The sequence below is a fragment of the Ascaphus truei genome, chromosome 4 (genome assembly GCF_040206685.1).
Source record: "Ascaphus truei isolate aAscTru1 chromosome 4, aAscTru1.hap1, whole genome shotgun sequence".
NCBI classification, from domain to species: Eukaryota; Metazoa; Chordata; class Amphibia; order Anura; family Ascaphidae; genus Ascaphus; species Ascaphus truei.
This window is the reverse complement of record NC_134486.1, coordinates 2,487,100-2,502,749: the sequence shown is the minus strand read 5'-3', so window position 1 is coordinate 2,502,749 and position 15,650 is coordinate 2,487,100. Positions and strand designations below refer to the sequence as shown.

The following is a 15,650-nucleotide window of genomic DNA, read 5'->3' as shown; positions in this document are numbered from 1 at the left end:
GAATGATGAAATTATCAGGAATCTTGATTAGCAGTTCATGCGGCAATCTCAGAATGACACAAAGACAATGGGTATAGGCTGAGCCTCGTTTATATACAATCTCAGTTCCATTCCTTAACCTTGGGGCGCCTGGCTGTCTAGCAGATTCCTTTGTAGTTAGGAACTTCCTTATCTGCAAGTGTGAATTATGACACTTACAGACCACTCAGGCCCTTTGTTCCTCCACCCTATTGTATACAATCAGAGCGGTCAACCTTTGATCAGAGGGCTTATGCTAGACAACTTTCTGTCTTTTAGAAAATGTTTCCGCTCTTGTGGTCTGCGGTTTGGATGGCTGCCAACCTGTTCCTGGAGGTCGGTGTCGGGGAATCCCCATTGAAGTAGATGGCCCCATTGACTTACAATGGGAAACCGCCGCTCCTCCTCTCGGACGCCACCTGCTGGTCGTCGCTGGAAACAGGTCCAAAACCGCTACTTCTGCCATTGGAATGCATGGAGCCTCAATGGCGACCTATGGAGGGCTGCAAACTGGAGCCTGAAAAGGCAGGAAAAGGGAACAAAGGGCTATAATCACTGAATTAACATTAACCCCTTCCCTCCCGCATCAACCCTAGTGTATGTGTTGGTGCAAACACTGGGATGAGACAATACATTTTTACAGGGGAATAAACAGTTGGATTCTGAAGCAAGGTAAAAACACTTTACTGGACCACAGTCCAGTTAACCCCTTGCTTCCCAAGTGAGAGCAGGGGGTGGCCAAATGGGGTGTAACCCCTTTAATACAGGGCCAAACCCCCTCTCCCATGACAACAAGGTTCCACCATTTTCACCAAATTGGACTTTCGGGGAGCTTACAACCCGGTAAGAATCTGCCAGGGGGATGAGTGGAAGACGGCCTTCAATACTTGGGACGGACATTATGAATATTTGGTCATGCCCTTTGGACTTTGTAACGCTCCCGCAGTCTTCCAAGATTTCGTCGATGAAGTTTTTAAGGATCTTCTCGACCAATACGTCATTGTGCACTTAGACGACATACTAATCTTCTCCAGAACCATACGGGACCATCCTGGCCACGTCAAACAGGTAATCCAACGTCTTCGAGAGAATCACCTGTACGCTAAATTGGAGAAGTGTCAATTTCACCAGACCACGACGACCTTCCTAGGCTACATCATCTCTGACACCGGCCTAGCAATGGATCCTGCCAAGGTGAAAGCAGTACTGGATTGGTCTCGGCCCACAAAACCGTACAAAGGTTCCTTGGGATTCTCCAACTATTACCGTAGGTTCATACAGAACTTCTCTTCCGTAGTGGTACCCATCACGGCATTAACGCAGAAAGGAGCCGACGCGGCACTGTGGTCCTCTGATGCCATCCACGCCTTCGAGAAGTTGAAGAAGGCCTTCGTCTCAGCTCCGGTGTTCGTGCATCCCGATCCAGGACTATCTTTACCCTGGAGTTAGATGCTTCTGATGTCGGGGCCGGAGCAGTGTTATCCCAAAGAAAGTCTCCACAAGCCAAATTGCACCCCTTTGCCTTCTCCAAAAAATTCTCGTCTGTCGAACAGAACTACGACGTAGGCAATCGTCAGCTATTAGCCATCAAGGTGGCTTTGGATGAATGGAGGCATTTACTCGAGGATACCAAAAATCTGGTTACCATTCTCACGACCATAAGAACCTTCTCTACATTGAAGGCGCTCGCCGCTTGGGGTCACGACAAGCAAGATGGTCTTTTCTTCTCTCATTTCAATTTCGTGATTTCTTATTTACCCGGTTCAAAAAATGTAAAAGCAGATGCTCTCTCCTGCCAATTTCAGGTGGAAGACAAAATCAATGATCAAGAGGAAACCATACTCCCTCCATCTTGTATAATCTCTGCCAATACGTTTGACTCCTTGGAAGACATAGTACAAAGCCAGTCGTACGTTCCTGAATGTCTCCAAGTCCCAGAGGGACGTTTCTTCACCGCACCGCCTTATCGTAGGAAGGTACTGGAATGGGGTCATTCTTCTAAAAGTTCCGGACACCCGGGCACTAAAAGAACCATCGATCTCCTGGAATGGAACTTTTGGTGGCCAGGCATGCGTAAGGATATACATGGATTTTTTTCTGCATGTCCCACCTGTGCCCAGAGCAAGATGCCCCATAATAGGCCTCCTGGATTGCTATAACCGTTTCCAATTCCAGATCGCCCATGGACCCACCTCTCCATGGACTTCATCGTAGAGCTACCTGTGTCCAAATGTCAGAACCATTCTGGTAGTGGTCGATTGCTTCTCCAAGCAGGCCCACTTCATACCCCTCAAGGGTCTACCCAACGCTACCAAATTGTCCAAAATATTTATTAAGGAGGTCTTCCGTCTACATGGGGCCCTCCAGGTCATTGTCAGATAGAGGCTCCCAATTTATCTCAAAGTTTTGGCGGTCCTTCTGTAAACAACTTGAGATCTCGCTGCACTTTTCTTCTGGCTATCACCCTCAGAACAATGGTTAAACGGAGCGAACAAATCAAACACTTGACCAGTTCATCCGCTGCTTCGCCTCGGATACCGAAGACAACTGGATGGATCTTTTGCCTTCGGCCGAGTTTTCCCACAACAATTTGCGCAACAAATCAACCCAAGATTCACCTTTTTTCATAAACTTTGGCTTTCACCCCTCCGCTCTCCCCACTGCACGATCCGGATCCGGGGTACCAGCAGCAGATAATAGGATCCTGCTTCTTCAAGACTCTTGGGCAAAGATTCAGGAGAATCTCAAAAGGGCAGTCTCTCTGCAGAAAAGGCAGGCCGACCAACATTGTCACGCAATACCTGTGTACAACCCGAGACAAAAGGTTTGGTTGTCTACAAGAAACATCCGTTTAAAGGTTCCCACGGCTAAATTTGCACCCAGGTATATTAGACCATTTCCCGTGATCGAGGTCAACCCAGTGGACTACCGCCTTTGGTTGCCATCCTCAATGAAAATCCCCTCTGTGTTCCATTCATCTCTTCACAACCCCTTCATACAGGACCCTGAGTCTCCAGCTTCAATGGCCCCACGTGAACCCCTCTTGGTCGAGGGACAGCAGGAGTACAAAGTTCAGGCCGTCTTGGACTCCAGGCTCTCCTGTGGTAAAATCCAGTACCTGGTTAATTGGAGGGGTTTCGGCCCGAAGAGCATTCTTGAGTTCCTAGAGACCAACTGCACGCCCCTAAACTTCTTCACAAGTTCCCCTCCAAACCATCACTGGGATGTCCGAAGGCCGCCCGAAAGGGGGGGTTATGGTGAGGTTGTCCGCGGCCCCACCCCCGAAATGCACCCCATGATCGAACGGGTGGTGCGCGCTGCGTTACCAGGTTGGGGGACACCGCACGGATCTCATTCAGGCTTCGCCCTCGTGACGTCACGGGTAAGGTGCACCACTTCTATGGGCACCCGAGGGGTTAACACTGTGACGTTGAAGGGGTCACCAGGCCATTAATAAAGGTATATGGCCCGGGTGGGTATCCCTGAACCAGGTTGGGAATTGTAGAGTGTCAGCTCTGCAACCCAACCAGGGTAATAATACTGTAAATGTATGTGAAATGCCTGTGTCTCTTCCCCAGGAATAAGGGGATGAGATTAATACCATGTAACAACTGTATAAACCATGAAACAGGGTCCTCTGAATCATAGTGGGTAAAGGTAGAGTGTCAGCTCTGCAGCCCACTGATGCCGGCAACCCTTTAATTGTTAGAACAGTCTGTGTGTATCCCATCAGGTATAAAGGGCACACACGTATGTACAATGTTAATAAACAATTTATTAAAGTATTTCTCGATTTATTTATTAAAAAACTTATTTAAACACACACACACACACACACACACACACACACAGTACCTCACTCGCTCACAGCATACACATACACACACACATACACATATACATAGAGTACCTCACTCGCTCACAGCATACACACACACATATACATACAGTACCTCACTCGCTCACAGCATACACACATACATACACATATACATACAGTACCTCACTCGCTCACAGCATACACACACATACACACATACATACAGTACCTCACTCGCTCACAGCATACACACATACATACAGTACCTCACTCGCTCACAGCATACACACACATACATACAGTACCTCACTCGCTCACAGCATACACACACACATACACATATACATACAGTACCTCACTCGCTCACAGCATACACACACATACACACATACATACAGTACCTCACTCGCTCACAGCATACACACACATACACACACATACACACATACATACAGTACCTCGCTCGCTCACAGCATACACACACATACACACATACATACAGTACCTCGCTCGCTCACAGCATACACACACATACACACATACATACAGTACCTCACTCGCTCACAGCATACACACACACATACACACATACATACAGTACCTCACTCGCTCACAGCATACACACACACATACAGTACCTCACTCGCTCACAGCATACACACACATACACACATACATACAGTACCTCACTCGCTCACAGCATACACACACACATACACACATACATACAGTACCTCACTCGCTCACAGCATACACACACACATACAGTACCTCACTCGCTCACAGCATACACACACATACACACATACATACAGTACCTCACTCGCTCACAGCATACACACACATACACACATACATACAGTACCTCGCTCGCTCACAGCATACACACACATACACACATACATACAGTACCTCGCTCGCGCACAGCATACACACACATACACACATACATACAGTACCTCACTCGCTCACAGCATACACACACACATACACACATACATACAGTACCTCACTCGCTCACAGCATACACACACACATACAGTACCTCACTCGCTCACAGCATACACACACATACACACATACATACAGTACCTCACTCGCTCACAGCATACACACACATACACACATACATACAGTACCTCGCTCGCTCACAGCATACACACACATACACACATACATACAGTACCTCGCTCGCGCACAGCATACACACACATACACACATACATACAGTACCTCACTCGCTCACAGCATACACACACATACACACATACATACAGTACCTCGCTCGCTCACAGCATACACACAAAAAGTGTGCGGCACGTGCACGAGCGTTCGCACAGGCACGCGTGCGCACACGGCCGCACACACTATAGAACGGCCCTTAGGCCAGGTCCCCGCTGGCTACTGCACAGGGACAAGAGTCCTGCCCCCAACGGGGCCGAGCCCACTGCGAGGGGGGCCGGGGCCGCTGCGAGGGGGGCACACGCCGCGCTCCGAGTTTTTCCGGAACACCTGAAAATGGAGATGACCACGGCAACGGAGCGCTATGCCACGCCCCCCGGCCGTTCAGCCAATGAGGGCGAACCTGCCGGGTGACGTCATGGCCGTGCCCTCGTCACTCCCTCCTCCCCGTCTTTTCCCCTGCAGACCGGGGAATTCAGCTGCACGCGCCGCCAGCCTCGCGGGCGCGCGTGCAGCAGAGGCACTGGGGCCGCAGACCTGGCAGGAGCAGCGCATGCACAGCGCTTCACCACAGATCGCGGTCCTGGGAGAGATTGCGACGGGAGGGGGCGTGGCCATGATCTCACGCGGCTGGTTCGCCCTCGTTGGCTGAACTGCCGGTGGGGGCGTGGCTACGCCTCCGTCGCAAGTTCCACATACAATTTTTTTTGTATGTGAGAAAACTTGCAGTGCAGCGCTGCTGCTAAATGCGCGCCGACGCTTGTACTTGGCTTGCCCGGATAGATTGGGGGGCAGTGCCTGTGCGCACGCCTCAAACGCACTGGGACCGCAGCCTAAGGCTGCACTTATAGTGCCGGCGATGGAGACAGCAACGCAACGGCGACAGCAACGCAACATCGCGTCAAAATAAATGCATTGCCGCCGTCGAGTGCGCTTATAGTAAGTGCGACGCGACGGAGCGACGGCTTGGTCATGATCGCTGGAGGTAATCTCAATTTGATTTTTCCAGTGACCGCAGCCTGACGTCACCATCGCCCGAAAACAAAACGCATTGCCGCCGCCGCCGCGTGCGCTTATAGTAAGCGTGACGGCGACGATGTGGCAGGGCGACGTCACCGTCGCGAAAACTGGTAGCCGGCAAAATTTGATTTTTCAAGGGCTGTCGCCTCTTGTGACGGCCCTTGAACCAATCAAATGGACGGAAACCCGCAACGCCGCCGCGTCGACGGGTGACATCACCCGTCGTGTCGCCGTCGACGGCACTATGGGCGCGGCCTTAGTGTCTGTGCCAACAGGAACTCCTCCCACCGGAGGAAAACTCGATGCCCCGCCGTGATGAGGAATAAGATGAAGGCTGCTATGGTGACTAAAAACACTTTATTGCAGAGAAGTGTAGTTCTGCCGGATCTAATCTAATAAGAAAAGGTTAATAATGGGAGTGGAGGTGTCTGGCATTGAACAGAACCACAGAACCACTGCGGGTGCTGAGAGAGATGTGACATTGTACGGGTGAGGTCCCAGTGCGTTCTGTTGCGCGCGTGGCAGGGGGGCGGCGCGTGGCAGGGGGGCGGCGCGTGCACAGCGCTGCGTTCCTGGGAGAGGGATGTGACATTGTACGGTGAGGTCCCAGTGCGTTCTGTTGCGCGCGTGGCATGGGGGCGGCGCGTGCACAGCGCTGCACCGCGATCTGCGTTCCTGGGAGAGGGATGTGACATTGTACGGGTGAGGTCCCAGTGCGTTCTGTTGCGCGCGTGGCAGGGGGGCGGCGCGTGCACAGCGCTGCACCGCGATCTGCGGTCCTGGGAGAGGGATGTGACATTGTACGGGTGAGGTCCCAGTGCGTTCTGTTGCGCGCATGGCAGGGGGGCGGCGCGTGCACAGCGCTGCACCGCGATCTGCGGTCCTGGGAGAGAGATGTGACATTGTACGGGTGAGGTCCCAGTGCGTTCTGTTGCACACACACGCACTGATGCAATAAAACATTAGCTCTTTACTGTTGGGCATATATGCAATGACAGACAATGATAACAATAATACTACTGGTTACAGCTAACCATACAGCCACGCAGGGCCTTTCCCACCACCGTGTTACCCCACGCCTTGTCCACAGTACCTGATGCCACTATGGTGTGTGTTACTTGGTTGGTGCACCGACTGGAAGAACGATGGGATCCGCCGATCCAGCGATGTCATCCGCGATGAGCCCGCCTCTGCTTGGGTGGTATCCAGCTGGAGTGTCCAACGTACAGATAGTCTCTAGGCCTTGCAGTGCGATCTGGTCCAGATCACAATCCTCAGGGTTGCGTAGCGTTGCAGCTAATGGGGCAGTGTCCCTATCTAAGGACCTGTAACTGCCACAAACTTGCAGGGGAGTCGGGGCCTAGCTGGGGCCTATCAGGGGGGTCTCGGGCCTAGTTCAGGGGTCACAGACACTCTGCACCTACACCCTCACCTCTCTGTGTCCCAGCTCTGACTAATGTGGTCCCAGCACGCCAAATGTATCTATTCCCTGCAGCAGGGAATCCTTGTGCCCTATTGGATATTGCCCGACATGTGTGCCTCGCCCCTATGCATTATGGTTCTTGTTGTTCCCCACGGAGCATGTTGCCTAAGGCACGTTCTATAGTGCCGGGCGCGTGCGTGGAATTTTAGTTGGCTGACGTCAGTCATCCTTTCTACAGAAGGGCCGCGCGCGCGGCAGGGAGAGGGGAGCCGACAGACAGCGGCGAAGATGAGGAAAATCAGCTTTCCGCGCCGCTGCCTGCGCTCAAATGTATGTATGTGTGTGTATGTATGTATGTATGTATGTATGTATGCGTGTGTGTATGTATGTATGTATGTATGTATGTATGCGTGGATGTGTGTGTGTATGTATGTATGTATGCGTGGATGTGTGTGTGTATGTATGTATGTATGCGTGGATGTGTGTGTGTATGTATGTATGTATGCGTGTGTGTGTGTATGTATGCGTGGATGTGTGTGTGTATGTATGCGTGGATGTGTGTGTGTGTGTGTATGTATGCGTGTGTGTGTGTGTGTATGTATGTATGTGTGGATGTGTGTGTGTATGTATGTATGTATGTATGCGTGGATGTGTGTGTGTGTGTATGTATGCGTGGATGTGTGTGTGTATGTATGCGTGGATGTGTGTGTGTGTGTATGTATGCGTGTGTGTGTGTGTATGTATGTATGTATGCGTGGATGTATGCGTGTGTGTGTGTGTGTCAATCAATGATTGCAGAACTAAAAAAAAAATTATATGTATTAAACTTTTTATTTCTTTAAATATCTTATTTAGGACTTCCTTTCACTCACACAACCCATGCACACACATATACTCACATACACACACATATATACTCACATACACACACATATATATACACACACACACACACATATATATATATATATATATATATATATATATATATATATATATATATATATATATATATATATATATATACTCACATACACACACATATATATACACACACACATACATACATATACTCACATACACACACACATATATATATATATATATATATATATATACTCACATACACACACATATATATATATACTCACATACACACACATATATATATATGTAACGGCTGGACCCCCCTTGTCTGACCCACCCAATCTCACATTGGCCCGTGTGGTCTAACCGGTCCCCATTACAAGGTCGTGTGTGGTGGTGCACCTGCTAGTAACAGGACTCCTGAGTCTCCCGCTTGGTGTTATAGAGGATGGCAGCAGGACAGGTATCTGAGGTAGTGGTTACGAGTCCAACTTACTTCACGTGCAGCGCCTCCACCTCATCAGGATCTGTGCTTCCGCAGGGAGATGGTCCTGGTGAGGAACGCCTTCTCGGTGGTGCCTGCCACTGCAGAGTAATCTCACACTCACACAGCGGGGATTTCTTTGAACGCGGCATCTTTATTGTAGGTTGGGATGTATTTATACACACATACATACATACGTGTGTGTGTGTGTCAATCAATGATTGCAGAACTAAAAAAATAATTATATGTATTAAACTTTTTATTTCTTTAAATATCTTATTTAGGACTTCCTTTCACTCACACAACCCATGCACACACATATACTCACATACACACACATATATATACACACACATACACACACATATATATACACACACATACACACACATATATATACACATACATACACACACATATATACTCATATACACTACCGACACACTTTATTAAAGTGTGGCCGGTACCGCAAGCCGGGATATTTCCCGGCTTGCTTGTGGCTGCCCCTCGGCGTGCCGCGCGTCATAGACGCGCGGTCACGCGTCTTCGGGAGCCTGCGCCCCCTGCACGCGCGTCCAGGGCTCCCCGAGGGAGCCCTGGTGTCCTGCGATCTGCGGGACGGCGGCAGGGGGTTCCGGCGGACCCGGTAGCGGTAGGGAGAGCGCCCCGATCGGAGGGCGCTCTTCCGCTGCTTCGGCGCGCGCCCGTCACACTCGGGCGCGCGCCAGGCTACTGCTGCGGCCAAGAACGGGCAAATGCTCGAATAAACTGTGCCGCAGCAGTATATACACACATACACACACATATATATACACACACACATACATACATATACTCACATACACACACACATATATATATATATATATATATATATATACTCACATACACACACATATATATATACTCACATACACACACATATATATATACACACACACATACATACATATACTCACATACACACACACATATATATACACACACACATACATACATATACTCACATACACACACATATATATATATATATATATACTCACATACACACACATATATATATACACACACACATACATACATATACTCACATACACACACACATATATATATATATATACTCACATACACACACATATATATATACTCACATACACACACATATATATATGTAACGGCTGGACCCCCCTTGTCTGACCCACCCAATCTCACATTGGCCCGTGTGGTCTAACCGGTCCCCATTACAAGGTCGTGTGTGGTGGTGCACCTGCTAGTAACAGGACTCCTGAGTCTCCCGCTTGGTGTTATAGAGGATGGCAGCAGGACAGGTATCTGAGCTAGTGGTTACGAGTCCAACTTACTTCATGTGCAGCGCCTCCACCTCATCAGGATCTGTGCTTCCGCAGGGAGATGGTCCTGGTGAGGAACTCCTTCTCGGTGGTGCCTGCCACTGCAGAGTAATCTCACACTCACACAGTGGGGGTTTCTTTGAACAAGACATCTTTATTATAGATTTGGATGTAGCAGACTGCCCCATGCAGCTGCCGGCTCTAGCCGCACATCTCTCCGTGCTGTCCCTTTGCCAGGTACGCCCTCCCGTATTGAAGTGGGATTCCCTTTCTCCTAGGGAGATCACCACTGCGCCAGGTCCCTGGACACAGTGTGGCTTAGACAGACTTCCTTGGTCACTCTGCTACCGCTAGTTACAGCACTAGGGTCACAAAAGTATTGCTCCAATCCCTTATGCCGTAGCATACATTTTACCAGCTGCTTCACACAACTGCTGGCTAACATAACACTAACTGTCAGTGTTGTGCCCTTTATACCTCAGGGGGCAGGCGCATCTCTGATGTCACTATCCAGGGACTCAGAGCATACAGCCACTCCCTTCCTTACACAGGGCACCACACCAGGGTGTGAGGGAAAACCTCCATAACTACTGTTGGCAGGCCTGTACTTACCAGGACTTACTGCCAACAGAGAAGATGTACGCAGTCATTATTATGCATGGCTACATATATATACTCACATACACACACATATATATATATACTCACATACACACACATATACTCACATACACACATATATATATATATATATACACATATATATATACTCACATACACACACATATATATATACACACATACATACATATATATACTCACATACACACACACATATATATATATATATATACTCACATACACACACATATACTCACATACACACACATATATATATACTCACATACACACACACATATATATATATATATATACTCACATACACACACATATATATATATACTCACATACACACACATATACTCACATACACACATATATATATATATATATACACATATATATATACTCACATACACACACATATATATATACACACATACATACATATATATACTCACATACACACACACATATATATATATATATACTCACATACACACACATATACTCACATACACACACATATATATATACTCACATACACACACACATATATATATATATATATATACTCACATACACACACATATATATATATATACACTCACATACACACACATATACTCACATACACACACATATACAGTATATATATACACACATACACACACATATATACTAACATACACACATATATATATACACACACATACACACACATATATATATATATATATATACTCACATACACACACACATATATATACTCACATACACACACATATATACTGTATATATACACTCACATACACACACATACACACACATATATATATACTCACATACACACACATATATATATACTCACATATATACTCACATACACACACATATATATATATACTCACATACACACACATATATACTGTATATATACACTCACATACTATACACTCCTCGCTGCTCAGGAGATGGCAGGAAAGCTGCTTCACTGCCTCCCTTTTGGCCAATGCTGATATAAAGGAGGTGACCTGGATATGATAACATAACCCCTGAGGCTGTGATACAGCTAAAGCACTACACAGATATCCATACATACCACGGGGCAGCACAGACAGGGGGCCCGGGGCAGCACAGGCAGGGGGCCCCGGGGCAGCAGAGACAGGGGGGCCGGGGCAGCACAGACAGGGGGCCCCGGGGCAGCACAGACTGGGGCCCGGGCAGCACAGACAGGGGGCCCCGGGGCAGCAGAGACAGGGGGCCCCGGGGCAGCACAGACAGGGGGGCACATGCAGGAGCAGCAGCACCCAGAGGAGCACAGACATGTACATGCAGGAGCAGCACCCAGAGGAGCACAGACGTGTACATGCAGGAGCAGCAGCACCCAGAGGAGCACAGACGTGTACATGCAGGAGCAGCAGCACCCAGAGGAGCACAGACGTGTACATGCAGGAGCAGCACCCAGAGGAGCACAGACGTGTACATGCAGGAGCAGCAGCACCCAGAGGAGCACAGACATGTACATGCAGGAGCAGCAGCACCCAGAGGAGCACAGACGTGTACGTGCAGGAGCAGCAGCACCCAGAGGAGCACAGACGTGTACGTGCAGGAGCAGCAGCACCCAGAGGAGCACAGACGTGTACGTGCAGGAGCAGCAGCACCCAGAGGAGCACAGACGTGTACGTGCAGGAGCAGCAGCACCCAGAGGAGCACAGACGTGTACATGCAGGAGCAGCAGCACCCAGAGGAGCACAGACATGTACATGCAGGAGCAGCAGCACCCAGAGGAGCACAGACATGTACATGCAGGAGCAGTAGCACCCAGAGGAGCACAGACATGTACATGCAGGAGCAGCACCCAGAGGAGCACAGACGTGTACATGCAGGAGCAGCAGCACCCAGAGGAGCACAGACGTGTACATGCAGGAGCAGCAGCACCCAGAGGAGCACAGACGTGTACGTGCAGGAGCAGCAGCACCCAGAGGAGCACAGACGTGTACGTGCAGGAGCAGCAGCACCCAGAGGAGCACAGACGTGTACGTGCAGGAGCAGCAGCACCCAGAGGAGCACAGACGTGTACGTGCAGGAGCAGCAGCACCCAGAGGAGCACAGACGTGTACATGCAGGAGCAGCAGCACCCAGAGGAGCACAGACATGTACATGCAGGAGCAGCAGCACCCAGAGGAGCACAGACATGTACATGCAGGAGCAGCAGCACCCAGAGGAGGACAGACATATACATGCAGGAGCAGCAGTACCCAGAGGAGCACAGACATGTACATGCAGGAGCACAGACATGTACATGCAGGAGCACAGATGTGTACATGCAGGAGCAGCAGCACCCAGAGGAGCGCAGACATGTACATGCAGGAGCAGCAGCACCCAGAGGAGCACAGACATGTACATGCAGGAGCAGCAGCACCCAGAGGAGCACAGACATGTACATGCAGGAGCAGCAGCACCCAGAGGAGCACCGACATGCAGGAGCAGCAGCACCCAGAGGAGCACAGACATGTACATGCAGGAGCAGAAGCACCCAGAGGAGCGCAGACGTGTAGATGCAGGAGCAGCAGCACCCAGAGGAGCACAGACGTGTACGTGCAGGAGCAGCAGCACCCAGAGGAGCACAGACGTGTACGTGCAGGAGCAGCAGCACCCAGAGGAGCACAGACGTGTACGTGCAGGAGCAGCAGCACCCAGAGGAGCACAGACGTGTACGTGCAGGAGCAGCAGCACCCAGAGGAGCACAGACGTGTACGTGCAGGAGCAGCAGCACCCAGAGGAGCACAGACGTGTACGTGCAGGAGCAGCAGCACCCAGAGGAGCACAGACGTGTACGTGCAGGAGCAGCAGCACCCAGAGGAGCACAGACGTGTACGTGCAGGAGCAGCAGCACCCAGAGGAGCACAGACGTGTACGTGCAGGAGCAGCAGCACCCAGAGGAGCACAGACGTGTACGTGCAGGAGCAGCAGCACCCAGAGGAGCACAGACGTGTACGTGCAGGAGCAGCAGCACCCAGAGGAGCACAGACGTGTACGTGCAGGAGCAGCAGCACCCAGAGGAGCACAGACGTGTACGTGCAGGAGCAGCAGCACCCAGAGGAGCACAGACGTGTACGTGCAGGAGCAGCAGCACCCAGAGGAGCACAGACGTGTACGTGCAGGAGCAGCAGCACCCAGAGGAGCACAGACGTGTACGTGCAGGAGCAGCAGCACCCAGAGGAGCACAGACGTGTACGTGCAGGAGCAGCAGCACCCAGAGGAGCACAGACGTGTACATGCAGGAGCAGCAGCACCCAGAGGAGCACAGACATGTACATGCAGGAGCAGCAGCACCCAGAGGAGCACAGACATGTACATGCAGGAGCAGCAGCACCCAGAGGAGCACAGACGTGTACGTGCAGGAGCAGCAGCACCCAGAGGAGCACAGACGTGTACGTGCAGGAGCAGCAGCACCCAGAGGAGCACAGACGTGTACATGCAGGAGCAGCAGCACCCAGAGGAGCACAGACATGTACATGCAGGAGCAGCAGCACCCAGAGGAGCACAGACATGTACATGCAGGAGCAGCAGCACCCAGAGGAGCACAGACATGTACATGCAGGAGTAGCAGCACCCAGAGGAGCACAGACATGTACATGCAGGAGCAGCAGCACCCAGAAGAGCACAGACATGTACATGCAGGAGCAGCAGCACCCAGAGGAGCACAGACGTGTACATGCAGGAGCAGCAGCACCCAGAGGAGCACAGACATGTACATGCAGGAGCAGCAGCACGCAGAGGAGCAGCAGCTCTCCCAGCACAGTGCCTGGGGAATGTTACTGTGCTGCTGCTGCTGTGTGTCACTGCCTCTGTATCCTGTGTATAAAACTACAACTCCCAGCATGCCTCAGTGTGAGCATGCGCAGCAGCACACAGAGCTGTGACCCGGATGTAGCAGCCAGTGATACAGGGAGGATATGGATACAGGTAACCCTGCAATATACTCACATATCAGCTGTACCCCTCTATATGTGTCTCTTACATACATGTGTATGGGAGCTGCAGCCTGGCACAGACACTAATGTGCTGGGGGGATACAGGGGGTAATCACAGGGAGCAGCAAGGAGCAGGTAACCCTGCAATATACTCACATATCAGCTGTACCCCCCTATATGTGTCTCTTACATACATGTGTATGGGAGCTGCAGCCTGGCACAGACACTAATGTGCTGGGGGGGATACAGGGGGTAATCACAGGGAGCAGCAAGGAGCAGGTAATCCTGCAATATACTCACATATCAGCTGTACCCCTCTATATGTGTCTCTTACATACATGTGTATGGGAGCTGCAGCCTGGCACAGACACTAATGTGCTGGGGGAGATACAGGGGGTAATCACAGGGAGCAGCAAGGAGCAGGTAATCCTGCAATATACTCACATATCAGCTGTACCCCTCTATATGTGTCTCTTACATACATGTGTATGGGAGCTGCAGCCTGGCACAGACACTAATGTGCTGGGGGGGATACAGGGGGTAATCACAGGCAGCAGCAAGGAGCAGGTAATCCTGCAATATACTCACATATCAGCTGTACCCCTCTATATGTGTCTCTTACATACATGTGTATGGGAGCTGCAGCCTGGCACAGACACTAATGTGCTGGGGGGATACAGGGGGTAATCACAGGGAGCAGCAAGGAGCAGGTAATCCTGCAATATACTCACATATCAGCTGTACCCCTCTATATGTGTCTCTTACATACATGTGTATGGGAGCTGCAGCCTGGCACAGACACTAATGTGCTGGGGGGGATACAGGGGGTAATCACAGGGAGCAGCAAGGAGCAGGTAACCCTGCAATATACTCACATATCAGCTGT

General features: G+C 50.2%; 2 protein-coding genes across 4 annotated transcripts in view; both read left to right on the top strand.

The window, feature by feature from the left end:
* LOC142492496 (uncharacterized) overlaps positions 1–15,650 on the top strand; it is a 300,526-nt gene that overhangs the window by 218,373 nt on the left and 66,503 nt on the right. The window lies entirely within an intron of this gene.
* Positions 14,639–15,650, top strand: part of LOC142492508 (uncharacterized) — a 42,940-nt gene continuing 41,928 nt past the window's right edge. For all 3 annotated transcript variants that reach the window (XM_075595199.1, XM_075595198.1, XM_075595197.1), the window contains exon 1: positions 14,639–14,756. In XM_075595199.1, coding sequence (XP_075451314.1) covers positions 14,747–14,756 — 10 coding nt within the window. In that variant the 5' untranslated portion in view covers positions 14,639–14,746. The remainder of the gene's footprint in view (positions 14,757–15,650) is intronic.